The sequence below is a fragment of the Cyanistes caeruleus genome, chromosome 29 (genome assembly GCF_971803275.1).
Source record: "Cyanistes caeruleus chromosome 29, bCyaCae1.hap1.1, whole genome shotgun sequence".
Lineage (NCBI taxonomy): Eukaryota > Metazoa > Chordata > Aves > Passeriformes > Paridae > Cyanistes > Cyanistes caeruleus.
The window spans coordinates 1,947,211-1,971,749 of NC_141729.1; the positions used below are offsets into that span (position 1 = coordinate 1,947,211).

General features: G+C 51.3%; 2 protein-coding genes across 4 annotated transcripts in view; both read right to left on the reverse strand.

Moving 5' to 3' along the window:
• The window catches only part of PEBP4 (phosphatidylethanolamine binding protein 4), a 78,468-nt gene that overhangs the window by 31,328 nt on the left and 22,601 nt on the right, over positions 1–24,539 (reverse strand). For all 3 annotated transcript variants that reach the window (XR_015279804.1, XM_086865677.1, XM_023940736.2), the window contains one exon: positions 7,798–7,896. Coding sequence is in view for 2 of the 3 variants with exons in the window: in XM_086865677.1 (XP_086721803.1) it covers positions 7,798–7,896 (99 nt within the window). In the remaining variant the exon portion in view is untranslated. The remainder of the gene's footprint in view (positions 1–7,797; positions 7,897–24,539) is intronic.
• LOC147648913 (uncharacterized) lies at positions 4,203–6,371 on the reverse strand. Its single transcript, XM_086865624.1, has 3 exons — positions 6,348–6,371; positions 4,741–5,582; positions 4,203–4,611 (listed from the first exon to the last, which is right to left on the reverse strand). The coding sequence occupies exons 1-3, from the start codon at positions 6,369–6,371 to the stop codon at positions 4,236–4,238; spliced, it is 1,242 nt and encodes a 413-aa protein (XP_086721750.1). The 3' UTR covers positions 4,203–4,235.

Here is a 24,539-nt window from a genome sequence, read left to right on the forward strand (position 1 = left end):
TTTGGAGCGATTTTCTCAGCCGCATCAGAGCGCGAGTCATTTCGGCAAGGGAAGTCCCTTCCTTTCTTCCGTTCCCTTGGTAACTGCACAAATTTGCTCTTCAAATGATTCATGACCGGGGTGCTGTAGGAGTTCCCTCCTCCAACACAAATCGCTCCCACACAACCACACATGCCCGATTAATCATTGATCCGTGGCTCTTCTGCAAGGTGCGCCCGGCTCCAGCGCTCTCCTCCGGCCACCACCGCGGCCACCGTGATGCTCCTGAGGTCCCTGGATGCTCACAAGTGTCCCCAAACAGGGGACACAGGCAAGAGTTTTGTAAGAGATCCCGTCCCCCGACAGGTTTTATAGGCTGTAAATGAAATATTGCCATGGTGGTGGGACAGGTTGGTGACAGGAGCCGGGTTCTCCCTGTGGAGCCGGCGATGGGATTGGAGCTCAGTGCTGTTGGTGCTGATGGATAAACCTTCCCTGAGCTCCCACTTGCATCAGCACAACTTTATTCTGGATCTGATGTTTGTTTCCATCCCAAACTTCCTCATATTAAACAGAGGGAGACCTAAAAAGCCAGAGGGTCACCCCTGCACCGTGACCATGTTGGAGGGACAGAGCCCAACAGCAGAAAAAAGCCATAAAAGAGACAGAAAAGTCCTTTTTGGACCCCTGGTAAGAGAAATGCTGCGAGGCTGAGCATCATCCCAGGGCCTTGATGCTCCTCACACACCTGTACCCGCGCAGGGAGGCAGCTTGGGATGGAACTGAGAGCTTGGCTGCCAGGAATACCTCAGCTGGAAAGTAAAACTAATCTGTGAAATCTCTCCCTGCCAGCTTTTTCGGTAGGTTTTATCTGATTTATTCTCTCCTCGTTAAGAGGAGCTAATTAACAAACCATCGTTTAAATAAACAGCAGCCAGAGTGTTTGTAACCTCGGCTTTATTGAATTGTGACAAATTAGTAGCCTCTGCGTGTTAAATGAAACAGAAGCATGGAGGGAAAAAAACCCTGAATTCCCATCTGGATAATGATCCTTGCTGTGGACACGGAGCAGAGGGAGCAGCTCCTGGCCAGTGCGACACGCACGTGGAAAAATCCCAAATAACCCCAAAACCTGGTGGGTTTCTGGGTGCTGAACGCTTCAGGGCTGTGGTTTCACCCTGAATCCATCCCCAGGGAATGGCAGGGTCAGGATGAGCCACTGGACACTGCTGGGGTGTGAATAAAACAGCCCCAGGAGCCGCTCGGAGCCGCTGTAAGCGCCCCGTTCATCAGGGATCTGTGATAATAATGCGTGATAATAATCCTGTAACGCACCTCCGAGCCGAGCCTAGCATCCCGCGGTGCTCCTGGGAGGAGGGAGCAGCATTCCCGAGGGATGAGCCAGGGGGCTGCGTGTCCCAGGCCAGCCCTTCCCTCCAAAGGGAGATTTTGGGATGCTTTCCCCCTTTTTCCTGCTCCCCAAAGGGTGCGACCAACACTCTCCATCCTCCCTGTCCCTGCTGCATCCCGCCTGTGGGGTGGCCATTCCCAAAATTCAGCAGAGCCATTGCTGGTCCCACGGGTGCTTCCAGCTCCTGCTGTCCCATCGGGAATTGCTCGGTGACATCTTTCTCCAGCGGCTTTGTGAGTGCAATTACCTGCGAGCATTAATTACACTCCAGGGGAGCCCAGAGCCGAGCAGGGAGAGCTCTGGCGGCTCCCGAGGGGTGGGAATGCCGGGATTCACAGGGATGCAGCAGTGGGATCAACCCTCGGCACCCCAGGACACAACTTCCCTCTGGACAGAGCAGGCCAGCACTGATGGAATCATGGAATTTTTTGGGTTGGAAAAGTCCTCTAAGGTCATCGAGTCCAACCACTGCCATGGCCAGCACCAAACCCTGTCCCCAAGAGCCACATCCACATGGGATCCAGCTTTAGAAATCCTCCTGGAAATCCCTGCTGGAATAGTGACCCCAGCACTGCCCTGGACAACCTTTACAGGAAAGAAATCTTCCCAATATCCAACCTAAACCTCTCCTGGCACAACTTTTGTCCTGTTCTTTGATAACTGGGAGAAGAAACTGATCCCTGCCAGTCCACAGCCTCCTGCCAGGCACAGAATCTCCTTCCCAACATTTCTCAGGATGAGAAGTTCATGAAATCGAGAGTGGTTTGGGTGGGAAGGGACCTGAAATCTCAGTTCCACACGCAGGGACATCTCCCACTATCCCAGGTTGCTCCAAACCCTGTCTGGCCTGGCCTTGGACACTTCCAGGGATCCAGGGGCAGCCACAGCTTCTCTGGAAATTCCATCCCAGGGCCTCACCAACCTCACAGGGAAGAATTCCTTCCATAGGAGCTTGGAGTGCAAATCCTGAGCTGCAGCCTCTTATTTTGGGTTTGTTTTTTTTTTAATTTCTTTTATTAATAAAGGCTTCATTAACGAGCAGCGACAGAAACTCACACCAGGGAACTGAGTATTCCAAAGAGCCAAGTCATCAATTAAACCAACATTTCCCTCTGTTCTTTCCCTTTCAAACCCTTGGTTTCATCACCAAAAAGCAGAGTCGAGAGGGCTCCAGCGAGGAAGAACAATAGCAGAGCACCAACTCCTACATCTGCCCCTTCTCCCCCCCAGCGAGACGAGGATCAGCAATCCCACAATTCCATGGATCCATAGGAATCATGGATGCTGCATGGCACAGGCAAGGAAAGCTGCCCCAACACCTGCAGCCGCTCCCAAAATGTGGAATCCCCCTGTCTCTAGAGTACCCAAAAGCTGATTTTTTCTCCCTAATTAATGATTAAAAATAATTCCTTGCCCTGACTTTTTTTCTCCTGCTGGGGTGGTGAGTGCACCTGGATCAGGAGTGCTCAGCACAAGTATCCCCAAGGTGTCCCTACAACTCCTCAGCCAGCAACTGAGGAGCAGGAATGACAGCAGCCAGCAATTAACAGCTGATCTCTCTGGTTTTTGGTAAATCTGAGAATTCTGGATAAGCTGGAGCCACGTCCTGTGTGCCACAGAGGAAAAGTTTCCTGCAGAGCACAGGTCCCTTTAGGATGGGGACAGGGCCAGGGGACAGGGCCACGGGCGGGGGCGAGCAGCTCCATTTCCATCCTTCCCTTGTGCAAAAACCCTGTAATTTTTAAGGTTAATAAAAGCCCTTGTTTGCTTAAGACAGCACCTGTTTCTATGGTGACACTTGCAACCCGGAGCCTGTTTATCAACGGTGACACCGAGCGCAGTGACAAACGCGGCCACCGCCGGGCGAGCCACCGCAGGGAAGGCCAGTGGCGCTGCCAGGAGCACCGGGGACAGCGGTGCCACCGTCCCTCGGCACCCAAACACTGCCATCCCCGTCCATGGGATCCCCGCTCCGCCCTGCAAAGCCTTGGGAAGGGATGGAGCAGCGGGAGCTGCACCCGCAGTGTGGGGAAAGCCAGGGTGGGAGATGGGTGGGAATGGCTCTGCTTCAAAATGCGCTTCCCATATCCGACCCCAGAGCGTGCCTCAGTTTCCCCAGCACCCTGCCCTGGAAGGGCTTGGTGGCTGATCCAAGCGGTGCCGGCGGCAGCAGCGCCTGGCGGGTCCCGCTCGGTTCCAGCCTGGCGCAGGATTTCTCCCGGCTGGCAGAACCCGTTTCCATAACGACTTTCTGTTACAAACATATTTTGATAAAAATAAAGTTAAAGCGGCGAGGCTTTAGTGGAGTACAAATTCGCTGCTCTCGCCCTCCCCCTTCCTCCTCCCCGAGGAGGGGGAATAAAGACGGAAAGCTTTCTATTTGAAGGGCAGTATTTTCTCCCTTCTTTTTCTTTCCCCACTGAATACAAAATGGAAAACCTTGTTTACCGGGGATTCGCTGTAAACCAGTTCTGACTCTGCCTGGTTACCTGATGCTCTACAGTATGTACAGGATAATGTGATAAATTCATTTCCAATTCACTGCATTATCCTTTGAATATTTTAATGACTCATTGAATGGAGTAAAAAAAAAAAAAAAAGAAAAAAAGAGAGGAAAAAAAAAAGCTATTTCAAATGAACAATTATGCTGCATTAGAGTAAAGGCTGATTATATTTAAACACTGCTTCCATGGATAACGGGACATATCGACCTCCGCCTATAAGAGCTAATTTGGCTCTTATCTCTAAATAATTTTACACTGCAAATTACCATGAAAACCTAAAGGGCTTTAAAAACATTCATCAAAAGATATTATTCCACTTTGTAGCAACATTTTTATTTAAATTATTTTGAATAGGAGTGAAAGCATCTCTCATGTTTGACAATCGGAGCGGCGACGGAGCAGCGGCTGATAAGGAACGGCGAGCGGCGCCGAGGGGATGGGATGTTCCATCCAGAAAACCCACCTGGGAGAGCAAATCCCGAGCCAAACCCCAAAGTTGGTGGCGTGCCAAAGTACTGCAGCACCCAGGAGTGGCATTTAGTGCTGCTGGAGCTGCTTCCCTCCAAACTGGGGGATGGCAAAGCCTGGGTGATGCCGGAGGGATGCCAGGGCCATACGCAAATGATGCCCAGGGGAGGCTGGGGTGATACCCAGGGGAGGATGGGGTGATACCCAGGGGAGGATGGGGTGATACCCAGGGGAGGATGGGGTGATACCCTGGGGAGGATGGGGTGATACCCAGGAGAGGATAGGGTGATACCCTGGGGATACTGGGATGATACCCAGGAGAGGATGGGGTGATACCCCAGGAGGCTGGGGTGATACCCCGGGATGCTAGGGTGATACCCAGGGGATAGTGGGGTGATATCAGTAAGATGCTGGGGTGATGCTGGGGGGAAGCTGGGGTGATACCCAGGGAGGCTGGGTGATACTGGGCTTGTATCTAAGTGATACTGGGGTGACACTGGGTGGGTGATACTGCGGTGGTATCCAAGCACTGCTGGGTGATACTGGACTGATGCTGGGCGATACTGGGCTGATGCTGGGTGATACTGGACTGATGCTGGGCGATACTGGACTGATGCTGGGTGATACTGGGCTGATCCTGGGTGATACTGGACTGATGCTGGGTGATGCTGGGCTGATGCTGGGTGATACTGGACTGATGCTGGGCGATACTGGGCTGATGCTGGGTGATACTGGACTGATGCTGGGCGATACTGGACTGATGCTGGGTGATACTGGGCTGATCCTGGGTGATACTGGACTGATGCTGGGTGATGCTGGGCTGATGCTGGGTGATACTGGACTGATGCTGGGCGATACTGGGCTGATGCTGGGCGATACTGGGCTGATCCTGGGTGATACTGGACTGATGCTGGGTGATACTGGGCTGATGCTGGGTGATACTGGACTGATGCTGGGTGATGCTGGGCTGATGCTGGGTGATACTGGACTGATGCTGGGTGATACTGGGCTGATGCTGGGTGATACTGGACTGATGCTGGGTGATACTGGACTGATGCTGGGCAATACTGGACTGATGCTGGGCAATACTGGACTGATGCTGGGTGATACTGGACTGATGCTGGGTGATACTGGGCTGTCACTGGGTGATACTGGACCGATGCTGGGTGATACTGGGCTGATGCTGGGTGATACTGGACTGACACCAGCTTGGTGCTGGGCTGTCACTGGGTGATACTGGGCCGATGCTGGGTGATACTGGACTGACACCAGCTTGGTGCTGGGCTGTCACTGGGTGATACTGGACTGATGCTGGGTGATACTGGGCCGATGCTGGGTGATACTGGACTGACACCAGCTCGGTGCTGGGGTGACGCTGGGTGACGCCGGGGTGACACCAGGGCACCGCCGGGTGTGGGGGCTCCGCCAGCCCCCCGGCACGGCGCCGGCCGCCCCGTCCCTCCCGGAGAAAGGCACTTGCAAGCCCCTCTCTGCACCAAAGCAACAGAAGGTGTCATGTAAAGCCTACACGGTTATTTTAGAGCCAGTGTGCAAATAAGGCTGTCAGCTGAAGCTCCTCGGAGCCAAGACTTCCATATCCCCCCAAGGATCTGCATCTCAACGAGACACCATGTGGCTGAGCCCGCCGGCTCCGCACTCGGATTTGGGGCTGGGGGATCAGGAAAACTCCGCCTGCAGCCCCGGTGGGACACGCCAGGACCCCCCCACTGCAGCCCTAGCCACGGGGACTGAGCTGAGGTGGTTTTGTTTCAGTGTCCTCATGGGATGGGAATGATTTTTGGGTAGTTTTATTGTGTGTTCGTGGGATTTGGGGGATTTATATGCTCTTCTGTGAGTGTAGAGGAGAGATACATATACACACACCCACGGGAGATAGAGGGGATATATTTATCCCATCATTATAGGGATCATATCAATATATAGGTTTTATATAGAATATTGCATGGAATCAGTGAATATCTCACGTTGGAAAGGACCATCAGGAGCATCGAGGCCAAATCCCTGCTTGGAAATGTGTGTTTATATTTATAAATGTATTTATCTCGTGATAAGAAAGCTTAAGGAATTGTTGGGGCTGGGATCAGCCCCATCCCTGGCAGATGGGGAAAACCCTTTTCCTTCCCCAAAATCTCCCTTTTTTCCCTGCTCTCTTTCATGGCCTGACACAAAATTTTTGACCTCAGGGATCACAAACAGCATCACCCAAACACCAGGGGGGAAAAAAATCCACCTTCCATTCATGCTGGAGGTTTGAATCCCACATTTTCCCTTCTTTGCTTAAAGGATTTTATATTGCCCCCCCCAAAAAAAGAAAAAAAAAGGAAAACCACAACCACAATAATTAGCAAGAGGGAACGGCTCCGAAGGATCTGTGTACAGAAGGAAACACAGGAGCTTGGGCTCCTTTGCGTTTGGTAAATATTAAAATTAATGAGAGACTTTCAGGACCCTGTTGTTAGAAATGCAGAAGGGTTTCTGTGAAGGATAAAAACACAAAACAACACGAAAAAAAGCCCAAGCCCTGTACACAAATTCCTGCAATTATTCCCGATGCTTCCTATTTTTCAGCCAATTATGGAATTCATGGAAAGTATTAATATCCCGTTTTAATTTGCTTAATATGCCCATTAACAATAAAAAGTCTAATTAAGGTATCTGTACAAAGAGCCCTCAGCAGTAATTTCAGAGAATAATAGAGGAGAACGACGCGATATTTCTTGTTAAATGCACGCTGCAAATTAATTGATATCTTAATTAGGCTTTAGTACCCAGATTATCAGTTAGATTGATTTAGGGCTGCAACATCTCATATTTTGAAGACATAAAAACAAGCGGGAGGGGAACAAACTGCTTTTTCCAAAATATTTCTGGGAGCAAAGCCACGACACACCGGGACAGGGGGAAGGACTCATCCCATGGACACAGTGCTGGGAAGTGCCACAATTCATCTCAAACTCATTTCCCCCCTTGTTTTCTCACTGAATTCAAACCATTTTTAATTAAAAAAAAATTTAAAAATTAAAAACTAGGAAAGGAATCGAGATTTTCACCAAACCCACTTTTTTAACCACAAAACCCAACCGGCAGCAGGAGCTGTTTGGAAGGACGCGCTGTCTCCGCAGAGAAAAACGGTGGTGGGGACTTGGCAAAATGTTTTTTGGGTTTTTTTCCCAGCATTTCCTTAAGAGAAGGAGGGGAAAAAAAAAAAAAACCCAAAAAAACCAACAAAAAAAAACAATCCAAGCAGCAATATTTTTGGACCAGCCTGGCTCTTTATAGCCTGAGGAAGCACTTCCCTACCTACACGCCCAGCACCATTTACATTTCTCTGGCAAACACTCGGCCAGGGATTTCACTGGGAGGAGTTTGCATCCCATGGGAATCCAGCCCTCCCCGCATACCCCATGGACTCACCAGGATGTCAGTGACCAGCCAGTGCCTCCAGAAGCGGTGCCGGGGGTTGGCTCTGTTGGGAGAGTCGGGATCCACCATCACCAGGACGTATTTCTTGTTCTGCAAGAGAGGAGAGGGGGATGCTGTGGGCATGGGGCGACAGCAGGAAGACCCCAAATCCACATTTTTTCACTCTTTGCCAGCAGGTGGAAATCCCCTGTGGCACCAGGGGAGGCCACAAACCTGCTGGGGATGGTTTAATCCCAAATCTCTCCAAAGGAAAAATGTGGGTTTTGCCTCCTCCAAAGAAAAGGGACCCAGGAAAATTCCCTCTGCTTCCAGCCATCCTCTCACCACATCCACCGAGGGGCAGGATTGCTGCCACTCTGGAATTTTTGGGATCCAGGGGTGGTTTGGGACAAGCTGGGTACCCCATCCTCCATGGGGGTGGCTGTGAGAAGCCAAACTCCACCCCAAATATCCAAAATAACAAAAATACCTTCCCAGGATGCTGCAAGAAGCAGCACCTGGGGGTCAAGTGGGTGATGGAATTGGGTAAAAAGAGCTGGGATTTATGGATAACACCTCTTTAGCCTCCAGGAAACACTCACAGCCTGCCCCAGGTCCCCACTGAGGGTGCCCAACACCCAAAGGTGCCACCAGCAGAGCCCATGTGGATATTTTGGTCCGCTGAGGATGGAGCTGGGTTGGAAGTGACCTCTGGAGGAGGCTGTGGAGGGAAAACCTGCTGATCTGCAGGGATTTGGCAGGAGCTCAGGCACCTGGTTATCCCACAAGAACCCAGATTAAAGGATCTATATCCGAATAAAAGCACCAGGTGCGTCTGTCAGGGTGCCACGCTCCGCTCCAGCCGCCCCGGGTGCTGGGCTTTCACAAACACCCTGGGATTCAGCCCTGCAATTCCCACTGGAATTAGCTGCAGCTCTGTGACTGCATCCCCTGGGCACTTGTGAAACCGGGCAGGGATTTGCACAGCGAGGTTCTTGGGGCTGACTCAATTTTTTCGCTCCGTTCCCCAACCTCTGGTTGGGGTAAAGAGGCAAAACCCCCGTGGGGTGTTGCCATAACCAGAGACCCTCTGTGCCCCCTTTCCCCAGCATCCCACGCATCTCATAAACCTCCTGCAGGCCACACCTCCACGAGGAGTGCCATTTTTAACCAGAAAAAGAAGATTTTGACCCATTTAGCCAACAGCCTGCAACAGTTGCATAGAAAATCCCAAACTCCGGCAAACCGCCCCACCCGGGAGCGCTGCCGAACCACTGCCCTGCTCTGTAAATCCCAGCCTGGCACCATCCAGGGTGGGGGAATTACATCAACCCTGCAGATGTGAGCGTGGGAAAGGGGCCGTGCTGGCCTCACCACATGAGGCTGAAGGTCAGGACCTCGAAGCTTAGCTGCCACCACCCTCCCCACCACACTCCCAGCTGCGGCCAGATGGAAAAAAATAAAAAAAAAAACGGGAAGAAGCAGCAAAATTCCTTAACAGCACTGAAATCGGTGTTTAATAGGAAGGAGAAGGAGGAGGAGGGAGGGGGAGAAGAAGCCCGACAACCCAAAAACCCTACGCTGGAAGTGTGAAGGAATTTGAGCTCTAACTTTGGGGAGGGTGCGGAGCCGAGCTCGGCGTTTCTGAATCTCTCGGCTCCACTCGGAGCCCAGCTGGTGGGAACAGAACGTGTAGTCATGGGACTGTCATCGTGTGCTGTCCAGGTTAACATGTAGCATTTCTATTACTATTAACAGACTTTCTGCTCCTCACTCCATCTGTTCTTCGAAATAATTGCAGTTGTACAGACCATGCCTTCGCTCCAGGCAGGCTCTGGGGAGAGGATAGTGCTTTTATGCAAAAAAAAAAAAAAAAAAAAAAAATTACAAAAAAAAAAAAAAAGGGAAAAAAATGGGGAGGAAAAAAAAAAGTGTTAAAAAATAACAGCAAACACGAGAATAGAGTGCAAGAGAAGCTAACAGCAGGCTCAGAATTTGGGACAGATTGTGGCCTAGAAAGGTGACGGCGCACGCGGCCGGGGGCCGGCGGGGCCAGACCCCCGTGGGGACAGGAGCTGGGGTCAGCGCCCTGAGCCAGGCTGGCCCTGTGGGATTTTTCTCTCTCCTCACCTGTCGGCCACCCTAAGAGCCACAATCCTTCACCTTCCACCTAAAGATAGCAAAGCTCTGCCCAAGCTGAGTTAATCCCAGCTGCTCATCCTGCGCTGCTCCCAAGGCTGCAGCAGCCCCCCAAAGCCACCCCAAAACCCCTGTGGGGTGTCCCAAGGCCGTGCCAGGCACCCCAAACACGGGGGAGATGTGTTTGAACTGCTTGCAAGCAGCAGTGCAGCCCAATGTGGTGATTTGGGAGGTTTTTAATGCTGAAATCTCTCCTCGACACAGGCTAACAGCATTAGCTGCTGTCAGGGCTGCAGACGGGAGCCAGCCCCGAGTGACACGGGAGCTGCTCAGCTTTACAAGCATGAACTAGCCCCAGGGATTTTGGGAGAGGAGGAAAGTGGCTTTAGATCAGAAAATTCCTCCAGTGTACAAGAACAGGAGGCATCTTGCTGAGCAAAGGGAAGGGAGGAAGCAGGAGAGGGAAGAAAATGCCACTTGGGGTTGCTGTGGATGAAAATCTTGGGGGGGAAAAACCATCCCCAAAGCTTTTTCACTCATTCCTGCTTGGCCCAGGCCGTGGAGGAGCTGCTGGAGTGCAGGACCCAGTGTGTCTTATCGGTGTCATGGAATCATGGAATGGTTTGGCTGGGAAGAGACCTTAAACTCCATCCAGTTCCATCCCCTGGGCAGGGCCACCTTCCACTGCCCCAGGTTGCTTCAACCTGGCCCTGGGCACCTCCAGGGATCCAGGGGCAGCCACAGCTCCTCTGGGAATTCCAGCCCAGCCCCTCCTCACCCTCACAGGCAGGAATTCCTTCCCAGTATCCCATCCAGCCCTGCCCTCTGGCAGTGGGAGCCATTCCCTGTGTCCTGTCCCTCCATCCCTTGTCCCCAGCCCCTCTCCAGCTCTCCTGGAGCCCCTTCAGGCCCTGCAAGGGGCTCTGAGCTCTCCCTGGATCCTTCCCTTCCCCAGGCTGATGTGTGACACCAACTGGGTCACCCTTCCATGGCCAGCCTTCCCCACTTCCTCACCCCATGACCCCTTAAAATCGACATTTAACCATCGACAGGATCTGCTGCCTTCCCAGGGACTCAAATCCACATCTGCACCTCCCAGCCTCGCCCCGCACATCCCTGGGAACGGGCTCCACCCAACACGGAGCCAGAGCAGCAGAGCTGGTGGCAGGTGACAAGAGCCCTGCACTCCGTGTTTTCCCTGCTAATTGTTTCTAGAGGGGAAGCAGCAGCCAAATATCCAGTTATTCCTGCAGAAAGCATTAGCTGCTCCAATTAGGCACAGGTTTAGGAAACTAGCTCCGAGCAGGCAGGGACTTTTCCAAGAGGCAGGAGAGGGATTTTGTGCGCTGAGAATACACATGGAGCTCAACAGATCCTGCGGAGCCGGGGCTGCACAGGAATTAAAGACTTATCCAAATGAAAGCAAATAGGGTGTTAAGCGACACACATGTAGAGCGAGCGGTTTCCTTGGAAACCAGCGCACATGGAAGCAGCACACATGCAGTGCTCCGGCATTTTTGGCAGCGCCGGGGCGGCCTCAGAGCTCTGCCCTGCCGGGGATACCCGGCTTGGGCTGGGCAGGGAGCTGGATGCGCCCAGGGGTGTCCGTGTTGGTGTGTCCAACCCATTGGCATCCGTTTGTCCGGGGCATGGAGGAAAAACAGATTAGAACATGCTTTATTCTGTGAAGGGGGATGGACGGTGCCCAGATTTGGCATAGGAATTCCATCCCAAAACTAAGGAATGGCGATGGACCAAGCCCCAGCCTGGCCCAGCCCAGTGCCTGCTCCCCAACGTGGGGAATGAGCAGGTTTGGATGGATCCTCCCAGCTCTGGATCCCTCCGAGCTGTTCCCATCCCACTGGGAGCATGGGATATTCCCTGTACCAGCCCCTCACCACTCAATGGATGAGGAGAAATTTCCACCTGCCCCACTGCCACCCACATCCTTGACAGCTCCTAAGGAATTTCTCCAGGTGCCAAAGGAAATCACAGCATTGAGAGGTTGTGATGGTACCTGAGCCAGAAACCCTTTCACCTCCCCGGGAGCTGCAGCCTGGCATTGCCACAGCCTGGATTATCCTGCTGTGAAGGATTTTGATGGCATGAGATGATTCAGGCTGGTCCCACAGGTGTGGAGATGGGATGGGGGATGGAGCCAGGGAAGAGCTGGGTTTATGTAATTACAAACCAGAAAACCTCAGTCTACCCCAAAACCACCTCCCAAAGCAGGGCAGGAAGCTGAGAAGAGCACCCAGAACACTGGGAAACATCATCCAAGCTCTCCTCAGGGATTTTTGGAGGGTCCAGCTCATGTCCCACCAGTGCAGGAGTTGGAGGTGGAAGCACCGCCAGCACCAGCTGAGATTTGAGATCAATCTGGGCTCTTCTCTTGGCTTGTCCCCAGTACTAGAAAGTTTCTAAAACAGGCACCGACTTTGCAATTCTGCTGCTGCTGCCTCACCAGAGAGAAATTCCAGCTCCTTCCTTGGCGGCAAAGAAATTGTTTGCGACCAAGTTGTGTTGTGGCTTTGGGAAGGAGCTGCCGAGCGTGGCAGAATTTCACCTCCTCGTTTTCCACCTGCGCCTCGCCACTTCCACGGGCAAAAAAATAGGTCAGCAAAATTAACCCTTCTCCGCAGGACTTGCCCAAGGGGACAAGTGGCACCGGCTGAAGGCTTGACCCAACTCTCCCAGGCCTGGCTCCCGCTGCCGAAGGGAACTTCATTGAATTTCCAGCTGCGACTCTCTCCATCCCTCTGCTCTCCCTCAGGGGTCCCTCACCGGCCAAATATTTATGCAGCCTAATGTCCTAATGAGAATTGATTCATCCAGGATGGTTAAGGAGTGTGTGTGAAGGGTCTGCTCCCAGATTAAGGGCCTGGGATGCTTTAAGGAATGGATTATTTGCTCTGCAAGAACAGTTTATTTTCCCTTGTAGTGAATTTGAGAAGCTCTGCACAATCAAATGGCAATGGGGGTGTCACACACCCAACACAACCAGACAGAAGGTGGCATAAATATTCCAAAGGGTCCATGGTGCTGGAAATGCAGGTGATGGCGCCTCGAGCACTTTTGGGGAGGGTGGGGAGCAACAGGCTGTGATTCCTCAAAGACCCCACTGTGGTTCTGCTTTGGGTTCCCCAAACTGAGGGGATTCCACCTAAATCCTCAAGGGGAAAACACTGGGAAATGAGGCTCCATGTCCCAGATCCGGGGAATCAAGGCTCTGGGAGCTGCTTGCTCCCGCTGCCTAGCCACCGGCCTGTGCCCCCCTTTCTCCAGGAGCTGTTTATCGCCACTCGAGCCTAATGAGCACCACGCACTCGTCCCCAGGCTGGGACACAGCGGCCGGCCCCGCTCCGCGGGCAGGGCAGCCGGGATGGACGCGGGAAGCGACACATTTCCCGAGCGGAGTGTGAGGAGGAGGAGGAGGAGGCGGCGAGTGGCCACGGTGGCAGAGCGCAGCCGTCCAGCCCAATTACTGTCACGCGGGGGGACACATGGATTGGTGACATTTGACATTTTCTACACAATATTTTGATGCAGAATGGCACCTCCGTCACAAATTATTTTCCAAAACTTGGCATGGGTTCTGGTGGGTCTTTTTTTTTTATTTTTTTTATTTTTATTTTTATTTTTTCTGGGGGAAAAAAAGTAAGAAAATAAAAGCGTTGCACAGGGCATTTGCAGGCTAGCAAAGGGGAGGGTCACGGTGTCCCCTGTGTTTGCAAAGGTGGCTGTGCCACCAAGTGGGAAAACAAAGGGGGAAATGCACCCAGAAACTCCAGGCTCTGCTCCCATGCACCCACAAGGCCCTCGGGGACCCTCAAAAGCTTTTTCCCTGCTCTCTCCTGTGATTCCTGAGATGTCTCAGCTAGGGAGCATCAGGGGGCCAGACCCCTCCTGGCAAGCCAGGGGTTCTCAGCGGTGGGAATTGCTGAACTCGGTGCTACCAGACACCTCGGTGAAGCTGAAATGACTTTAAATGCCTAAACATTTTAAAACAAACCCTGGAACAATTCAGCTCCGAACTCCTCGCCTGCTTTCTCTCCCTCCTCACTCTCTCTCTCCCATTTTTACGGTTTCCAGAGCTGTTTTACGCCTCATTACCTGCACACTGTGAGTGATGTCTGTCGGTCCTAGAGCTGTAAATACCTTAAATCATGCTTCATTAAGAATATCTCTGGTGCTATTAAAGAGCTATAATAGACAACGAGTTAACAGATGATTAAATATGAACTCCATTTGTGTCACTCACCGCGGGCAGGAAGAGGCTTTAAGTTTTTTAAACTCGCTCTCATTATCTGGGGAAATGGCGGGGATGGAGGGGGATGGAGGGAGGCTCGCCTGGGATGAAGGGATGCTGGCTTGGAAACGTGGGGATGGAGGGAGGCTGGAATGGGATGGAGGAATGTGGATGTGGAAGGGGAGAGGTGGGGATGGAGAGGTTTTCACGTGGAATCAAAAGATGCTTTTCCCCACAGAAATGGGGGGATTGAGGATGGAGGAATGCTGACATGGAGATGGAGGGATGGGAATGGAGGAATCCTCACATGGAGATGGAATAATGCTCTTGTGGAGCTGGAATGGAGGTGAATGGAGGGGAACGGAGAGAGGCTTGCCTGGGATTAATAGATGTGCATGTGGAAATGGAGATGATGAAAGGATGTCCATGTGGAAAAGGAGGGATGCTCACATGGAGGGATCCTCCTGTGGAGCTGGAGGGATGGGAATGGAAGAGTCCTCACATGGAGATGGAGGGATGGGAATGGAAGAATGGGAATAGAGGAATCCTCACATGGAGATGGAGGGATGGGAATGGAGGAATCCTCACATGGAGATGGAGGGATGGGAATGGCAGAATGGGAATAGAGGAATCCTCACATGGAGATGGAGGGATGATCCTGTGGACATGGAGTGATGCTGGTGAGGAGCTGGAGGGACAGGAAAGGAGGATGCTTTGTGTGGAGACAGTGGGATTCTCTCATGGAGATGGAGAGCTGGAAGGACATTGTGAATGGAAGAATGGAATGGAAGAATGTTGTGGAATGTGGATGGAAGAATATTTTGGAATATGTGTAGATGGAGAGAAGGGGATTGAGGGATGCTCATGGGGATGGAGGCATGGGAATTTAGGGATCCTCACATGGAGATGAAGGATGGGGATTTAGGGATGCTTCAGAGGGGATGGAAGGATGTTTGCATGGAGACAGAGGGATGCTGGCCCCACGGATGGGGGTTCTGCACCAGGAACACCCAGGAGGCATCAGCTCCGCATTGTGACTCCAAGCTGATGATCCTTGCTTGGATTGTCTCAGCTGGGGTTTGGTGGATGGAAATTACAAAGAAAATCAAATAAAGGAGGAGGAGGACAGTGAGGAGATTCTTTGGATGGAACAGGATGAGTGCCTGGAAGAAAGGTGGATGGGATGGGGGGATGCAGGGATACCTGGGAAGAAGGGCTGGAGGGTGGCAGCATGGATGGAGATGCAAAAGGGATTGAGCATTGCTGGTTCTGCAATACCAGAATAGCTCAGCACAAACGAATTGCCAAAGCGCAAATTAAATAATAATTAATACCATTAAAATCCCATGAGCACACAAAAATACTGGGGAAAATTAAATAATGAGTGTTTTCTTCTCTTCTGGATTAGATTTTGCACTGTGAAAAGAAAGAGTGCTTTCACAGGCTCCGGCACAAGCGGAATTATCCCACTGTCACAATCCCAGCTTCCCACTGGGATCAGGGCTGCGGATGGTGCTAAACATGTGGCACGTGTCCCAAACTGGCCATGGAGAAGCAGAGCTAGGAAGGGGCTGGAGCCTCAGGAAAGGCTGAGGGAGCTGGGAAAGGGCTCAGCCTGGAGAAAAGGGGGATCAGGAAGAATTTCTGGCTCTGCACAACTCCCTGCCAGGAGGGGACAGCCGGGGGGATTTGGGATCTTATCCCAGGGAACAGGGACAGGAGGAGAGGGAACGGCCTCAGGCTGGGCAGGGGAGGCTCAGGGTGGGCAGCAGCGGGAATTTCCCCATGGAAATGAACTGCCATCAGGCCTTGGAAGGGGCTTCCCAGGGAGGTTGGGAGTGCCCATTCCTGGAGGTGTCTGAGTAAAGCCTGGATCCCCACAAGGTGGGGATCGGGCACAGCTTGGACTCAGTGATCCCTGAGGCCTTTTCCACCCTCGGCCATTTTGGGATTCTGAGAGAGGAGGATCTGGGGACAAGGACAGACCCTGGCTGTGGGAAATCCAGGCGACCTGAGCATGCCCCACATCAGGAGCATGGCCGCTGTCCCAGCAGCTGTCCCTGTGGTCTTTGTAAGAAACCTCACAGCAGCACACGGGATTGAGAGGAGCCTCCCCAACTCCCCCCAGCCTCTCTCCCATCCCCTCCTCCACTGGGATCAGCCTTAAAACCACCCAGCCATGGATAGGGCGCTATCCGGGTCTGGCTCTGCCCCATGCCCTGCGTGGAGAGGGAGACATGGGACAATCCTCAGCGACTACCACACGCCCCCCACAGCCACCAAATCCCACCTCTGCTCCAAGAGAAAATCCATGGCCTGATTCCTTACAGGGAGAAGAGTGGGACAAATTCCCATTCCTACAATCCCCCGGTGTTCTCCCTCTGCTCATTGATCATTCCCGAACACACCCCAACCCCTCGCCAGCCTTGAGCGCTCCGCAGGGACCCCCGGCCGCCCCCGAGGCCACCGGGGGGTCCTAGGGAGGCCGCGGTGCTGGTGGTGGGGACGGTGCCACTCGTGTCCCCAGGGATGGTGCTGCTGGGGCCAGTAATTGAATCTCAGCTCTGCCATTCCGCTCGGGGATTGAGTTAACTGGAAATGCCATTTCCGTGCTGTCCAAACCGCGAAGCGGCCCCAGCTCCTTATCAGCGGTCGTGGGTCCCCTCTGCTCCCCCAGGCGCTGGGGTCAGGCGGCTGCAGCCCCCCGGGTCACCCGAGGAAATTAACCCTGGAGCCCCTCGGGAGCCTCCGCCAGAGCCATCGCAAAGGCAGGGAGGGAAAAAAATATCTCGGTTCCATTTAGGGGGAAATTAAAGCATTTCAGGAGCGGCGGGAGCTGCTCCATCCGGCTCCATCCCTGGGGATGCAGCACCGACACGCCCACGGCATCCATTTACCTGCTGGAACCCCGTCCCAGCACCTGGAGTTTGCTGCTGCTGAGCTGTGAGTATCCAAAAGAACTGACAGGGCCTTTCTCCCCTCTCTCCCGCACCAAAGACAATAACTTATAAAATATATAATATATTATACAATATTATATACAATATAATAGTGTGTATATATGCGTATATATATATAATATAATACAATAGAATGTAATATATACAATATATAATATACAATATATGATGCATGATGCATTATATAATATGTAATATGTAATATATCATATATAATATATCATATACATAATATAATATACAACACATAATATACAATATGTAATATATATCATATATCATGCATTGGGAATAAATATTTTTATACATACATATATATATATATACACACACTATATTTCCACATAGAATATATATTTGTATATTTTAATGTATAGATAGATTTATTATAATATATTCTACATGGAAAAATAGATTCTATTCTCTACATATTCTCTATACATTATCTATATAATCTTCACATGTTCTGCATATGCACTATAGGGAAATATAGACTATATTCCAGATAGATAGCGATATATTGGAAGTACAGATACATTCCCAATATTACTCAGGAATAGGACCCTGCCTTGGGATCTCATTAAAAAGCTGTTTTAATCTAGGAATAATGGGAGAAATCCACACCCATCTACCCCCAGAAAGAGCTTTGGGAAAACAACCAAGAGCTCACCCTCCCTCCACACAAACTGCTCTTGCCAGGAACAGGAGGGAAAAGATGCTCAGCTCAGAACTTCCCTCCCTGGTAAAATATTTAATAATAAACTCAGAGGAGAAGCCAACTGTCTCCCTTGGATGTGGTTTTCATTTGGAAGTTAATGGGAGTTTTATTTCCAATCCAAAATATCTTTTTTTTCAATTTTTTGTTGTTGTTTTTATGTTTTGTTCTGAAAAATCCGCCCTGTCACGGCGAATAAAACCCAAATGGGATGGGCAGAGGCATGACACCCGTGTCACGCTCCATTCCCCTCCAGCCACCCTTTCCCAAGGCTCCCGATCCCTGGCACTTTGTTAACCGATCCCGGGAACAACATTTGGAAATACCCCGAGCACCACAACAGCCGCGTTAATGCGTTAATTCCCACGATGCCTCAGCGCTTTGAAATCCCAGGGGAGAAAAAAAAGAAAAAATTAAAAAAAATGGGGGAAAGCTGAAATGAGTCCTGTGAAAAGGAACAGGGCATCATTAACACAGCCGGATCCGTATCACAGGCTGCAGCAATTATTCCCGGGTGGAACACGGCAAGCTGTGAAGAGCTTTCATTACCAGGGGTGTTCCAGGTCCCTCACCTCTGGCCAATCTCCCGCTAAAACGGGCATTTTCTGCACCATGGATTCCAGCTCCATTTAAATCCATAATTGCTCTGATTGGGGGGCATACGGAGCACGGGGAATTCATGACTGAGAAATCTATTAGGCAATAAGTTGGTTACTTTTAGGCACCTTGAAGTCAGCTCGCCTCAATTGCTGCCCGGCTCGGGGGGGGCGGCTGGAGATGCTGATATCCAGGGGGTGAGATCTGCCCCGGCTCCCCTGAGCCTCAATTACCTCCCCGGGTCACCAAGGGGGAATTCAATCAGGGAAGCAGCCCATGGGATGCTGCTCCTGCCTTGGAAATGCAATTCTCTGCCGCTAGCAAACATCCCCTCTCCTGCCCACCCACGGTGGATATTGGATGGGGTTTCATCATTCCCCAGGCCAAGCGGGAGGTGTTTGCTCCAGGGGTTCTCAGGTGTGGATAAGGAATGATCCTTCCATAACAATTTTACCTCTTGTGTCCCTCAGTCTGTACAGGGGTGTTCAGGTGTGGATCAGGAATGATCCCTCCATCCCTATTTCCCCCTCTCTTTTTCATCCATATTTGCTCCAGGGGTGTTTAGGTATGGATTAGGAATGATCCCTCCATCCGTCTTTCCCTTCTCCTGTATCCATTTTTTCTCCAGGGATGTTCAGGTGTGGGTCAGGTGAGATCCTTCCATCCCTATTTCCCTTCTCCTATATCCATGTTTGGTCCAGGCTGTGGATCAGAAGGGATCCCTCCATCTCTCTTTCCCTTCTCCTGTACTCCCTGTTTATTCCAGGGATGTTCAGGTGTGGATCAATTGTGATCCCTTTTCCCCCATCTCCTGCATTCCCTGTTTGCTCCAGGGATGCTCAGATGTGGGCCAGGTATGATCCCACCATCCCTACTTTTCCCTCTCCTGTATCCACATTTGGTCCAGGCAGTAGTTCAGACATGATCCCACCATCCCTATTTCACCCTCTCCACTTTATCCCACCAAACATTCCCCTTGGGAACCAAACAAAACCCATTTTATGCCTTTTTTTATCACTCCTTTGTATCCAAACGGGACGCATTCACCGTGGCTGCACCAGAAAACTCCCGAATTTCCGCACTGCCATTCCCACCTCCCTCACTCCCTGGGTGAGCTGTGCATCCCAGGGTTATCCATTCCCCAGGGATGCTGCCGGAAACGGGAGACAATGGTCTATTCTCCTCTTCCTCCCCATCCCTGTATCCAAGTGCCTTCCAGGAGTGCATTAAATGATGCGATTAACATCTGTCACATGCGCTTCAGTCTCTCTTTCAGCCTCTCCCGGGGGAGGCAGCCGCACGTGCAGCGAAAGGGTTTGTTTTGGTGGATTCAGCTCCTTTTTCCAAGCTCCCAGAGCACGGTGGGGAATGGAATCTCTGTGGGTGAAGTGTCCCGTGGTTGGAGCAGGGTGGGAGGGGTGGCAGCTTCCAGCCTAATCCCACTGTTTGACGGGTGATGGTTGAGCCAAAAGCTGTGGAAGGGGGTTTGGGGAAGATGCTGACGGGTTGGGGCAGAGGCAGCAGCAGCAGTGTTTCATGATTCCTGCAGTGGGGTGGCTCTTCCCTTTTTATACCCAAACCCCAGAAAACCCCAAAGCCCTTTCTGGGGGTAGATGGATGTAGATTTCTCCCATTATCCCTAAACATTTCTTAATGATATCTCACTGCAGGCTCCTCTTTCTAAGGGCTGATCTCCCCTTTTTACACCCCAAAATTCAAACCCTGCTGGAAAAAATTCCCATTTCCTGCATGTTTCCATTTGCTTCTGGCAGGAGCTGAGCCCAGCGCCTTTAACCAACCACCCAACCTGTGGCTGCTCCCAAAAAAACCCCACATCCCACTTAGACATTGGGATGCACCCAGGGCAACCCTTCCACTCCCAAAATCAACACCAGCAGCAAGTCTGGGACAGCACAGGGCAGGGATGCTCCAGCATCCAGGAGATTGGGAGGAAAAAAAAGCCCCATGGAGGGGGATCAACCCCTTGTGTGGGATTTTTTTAGTGGGGGGAGAGAAAGGATGAAGCAGCATCTTAGCAGGGCAGAAAGGAGGGATGGGATGCTGCTCCCACAGCCAGGGTTCCTTTTAATTGATTTCTCATGGTTTGGTGGCTCCTGGCTTTAATTACAACACAAATGTTTGCTGATGCAATTATGGTGCACATGCCATAAAGCTGTTAGAGGGTGTCACCAGGTCGTGGGTCTTCATTTATTTATGGCCTTGAGAGGGAAAAAGAGGGATCCTGCTCCCTACCCAGATCCCTGAGGATCAATCCTAATCCCAAAGTGGGTTTCTTTATGGCAGGGCAGAGCAGTTTGGATTTTTTTTCTTTTTTTCTTTTGGTTTAATATATTTAAAAGGGGGGAAAAAAAAATTAAAACGTGCCTTGCAGCAGCTCGTCTGGGGGTGAAATAATCCACTCAACATTCCGATTATCAGCTAATGCACATTTGCATTAGAATGGGTTAGAAGAGCTCCCGGGATGGAGCAAGATCCCTGCGGATCAGCCGCTGGCCTTACACGGAAAAGCCACGGATCCTTGCCCTGAGCACAAAAATGCTCGGTGATGCAGTGCCAGATCCAGCATTATATACATGGAACATAAATTAATATATAGGAAAGCTGGGTTATATAGAATATATCGGGAATATAAATATTATATGTAATGCATTGGGAAAATACATAATATATATAATATATTATTATATTATAATTATTATATATTATTGGGAGAATATATATAATATATTGGGAATATGCATCATATATAAAAAAATAATTGAGAATATATGTCATTCATATAAAATTATTTGGAATATATTCACAATATTCTTTGGAAATAAGACCATGCCATGAGATTTCACTACAAAATGTTCCAATTTAGGAATAACGGGGGGGAAAAATCAGAATTGGCCAGAATTAGCTGGTCCTGAGCCATGGTGCCAAAGCCTGGGGTTCTCCTAAAGGTTTGGGAGTGCCTCGCACTGGGATGGCAGTGCCAACTCCATGGAATTCTGGAAAACCAGTGTCACCCCTTGGCTCTGGGGCTGTGTCCATCTCACCTTTAAACCCCCAGGAAATTCGGGAGTGGTGGCCTCATTCCAGGTGAAGCAAAGCCGAGACAAAATTCCCGGTGTGGAGCTGCCGAGCGCAGCCCCTGGAGCCTCAAACCCTGACGCTGCACCTTTCCCACCTCAGCTGTCAAAATGAAGCCGGTACCCCCCCCCCGGAGCCTCGTTAAAAATGTGATGCTTCCCTAAGGCGACCAAGGGAGACATGGCCAAATTAATGAGGATGTGACAAAGTTTACAGGGTGGATTAGATTCCTCTTCCCCTGGAATAAACCTGGGGATTGAGGGAAAAGACGGGAAGGCGAGGCTGAAGGACGGCCGGGGGTTTGGGGAGCATGTGCGCTCACCAAAAGAGCAATCCTGTCCTTGTCACTGTTAATCAGGCACAGGGACAGGCGGGAAACGCTCAGCCCTGCCGGGAAAGGATGGGAATTAAACCTCGCTGCCCCACGGATCCGGATCCGGCCTCCTCTGGATGCGCCGTGCCAGGAGTAGGTTTGCAAACACATCCTTGCAGCTCTCCCACTTCATTTCCCCATTGGAAAATAAATAAACATCATTGTTTGGCTGGTTGTTTTTTGGGTGGGTTTTTTATAATCTCTTTTTTTCTGCTTTTCTTTGTCCAATCCGGAAAGCAGCAGATTTCCAGCAAGAAGCTGGGATAGGCTGGAGGCATCTCCATGGGGGCAAGGGGCGCCTTGTCAGTGTTACAAGGAAAGATTTGTGCCCCCAAACCCCACAGTGCCTAAAACATGGGGCATCAGTCCACAAAACCGGGATTTGGTCCCGCTGGAAGAGTCCAGCTGATCCCACTGGAAATGCCGCTTCCAAAATGCCCAGCCCCTATAGATACAACCCTATAGCCATGTGTGGAGGTGAGGGGACACCTGTGATCCCCTCTCCCACCATCAACATCATTTGAGAGGATCAGGGATTTTGGGAAAGCACTGAGAGGGTCCTGTTTGAGGGCACCTCTTTAATCCCAACCCCTTGAAACCGAAATAAAGCTTGAAACAATCCTGAACCAACCCCTCGAGCCCAAACAGCAGTGAGATTTGGGAGCCAGTCCAAGCTCTGCAGCTTAGGCCCATCTCCAAATATCTCCCAACAAGTTTATTTATGGAAAATAAAATCAGTCCAAGATGTTCACAGCTCAGGAATATTTAATGCTATTTGGTGAGAAAGTATTTCCAGCGAGGAGGGAAGCGCGTGGCTCCCTGAGCCCGGCTCGCAGCATCGCACCGGGAACGGCGCCGGCACTGACCCGCACCGCTCACCCCAGAGCCCTGAACTGGTCTCACTGGATCAGACACCTCCTGCATTTCATTCCTACCAATCCTGATTAATGAATTGGTTCTGGAGGCTGGGATGAGGTGAGCTGTGGGAAGAGGAGGTGCTGAGGAACCTTCGAGGGGAGCACTGCCCCTGGGTGCCACCGCATCCGTCAGGGCGGGGACACCTCACAGACCTGTCCCTTTCCCGTCACCCAGGAGCAGGAAGGAAATTTCTCTGGGTAGGAAAAGGAGGGAAGGGCAGCAGAATGAACCCAGATGATGCTCAAACACAGATTCCCCTCCACTCTGGCAGCCAAAATCCCAGGAGCCGCGGCCACCTCTGCGCTGAGGTCACCCGCAGAGGTCACGTGTGACACAGAGCTGTCTGCTAGGCCAGCCCTGGGTCAAGGGCAGGCCAGAGGCAGCGGTGATGGGAGTCACTTTAATAGACACCTGTCACCTGACAGGGAGCATTAATGCGTCCCCCCGATCCTGTGGGATGTGGGGGAGCATCCTCAGGCACATCCCAGCTGCCAGCACACGCTGGGCTGTCACCTTGGCCGACGGGGGGGACATGAAGCAGCCAGGGAGGGAGGGACAGCACCAGGGCAAGGCCTGGACTTTACAAACAGCTCTAATATCCCTGGAAGACATCTCCGAGTCATGCACAGGGTTGGAAATGTCTCCCATTATAATTCTGAGTCATTCGTGACTCAGTGACATTTCTGGAATGAAAAAGCAGTGGCTGGCCCAGCCCTGCACTGCCCCGCTCGGCGGCCACACCACAACTCCAGGGCCTATTTCTGATCCTGTTTCCCAAACAAACAACCCCCCAGAGCCATCTCTCCCCAGCCTGGATGTGTAGCCTCTCGTGGATGGTCCTCTGGAAGAGCAAGTTTTGGATTCCCACCCTGAGAGGTTTTGTTTTGTGCGGGAAAAGCTGGGATATGAGCCCAACTTTGCCACTCGGGACAGAGCCAGGTGTGATGGAGCCGCCCCAGGGATGTGATGAGCAGGGTGGAATTTCCTAAATCTTAATGTTTAAACATAAAATCCTTAAAAAGAAATAAAAACAACCATAAAATAAATAAAAGCAACATCCAACAGCCCAGGACTGACATGCATAAAGCCAGGGTCACGCTGCTGTTACAAATTCTTGCAGGAAAAAGGGGTTCAGGAACACTGGAACACAACAGGGTCACACTGGTGTTTCCTAGGGACAAGCATTTTCATTAAGGCAGCCCTCATGGCTCAGTTTTATCCTGGGAATGGCCAAATCCAGGGCAGGAAGCACTTGGTGGACTGATGACCCTGGATCGCACAATTATTTCCCCCTCTCTTTTGCAGCCCATTATTAAAGCACTCGGTTTTAGAGGCTGGGAGGAAGCTGCCCCCAGGGAAGGTGTGGGGCTCGGGGACAGGGCTGCTTGGAGGCTGGATGCTGGAGGGGCAGGATGTTAACAGCTGGGGGATGGAATGTTTGGGAGTCAGGATTATCAAAGGTCAGGATGATCAGAGGTCAGGATGATCAGAGGCTGGGATAATTGGAGGTCCAGGATGATCAGGGTCAGGGTGCTTGTAGATGAGAATGCTCAGAGGATTGGATGATTGGAGAGCAGGATGCTCAGGGGTCAGGATTCTTGGAGAACAGGATGCTCAGGGATTGGAATATTCAAGGGTCAGAGTGCTCGGGTACCAGGATTCCCAAAGGCTGGGATGCTCAGGGGCTGGGATGCTCAGATCATTGGA

Excerpts from the sequence above, each read along its gene's own strand:
- LOC147648913 (XM_086865624.1), bottom strand. The coding sequence starts at position 6,371 with ATGCTCCTGATGGTCCTTTCCAAC. Across the intron at positions 5,583-6,347 it reads TCCTGATGGTCCTTTCCAAC|CCCAGCACCAAGCTGGTGTC; the intron begins GTGAGATATTCA and ends ACCCAGTGACAG. Across the intron at positions 4,612-4,740 it reads ATCACCCCACTATCCCCTGG|GGTATCACCCCATCCTCCCC; the intron begins GTATCACCCTAG and ends CATCCTCCCCAG.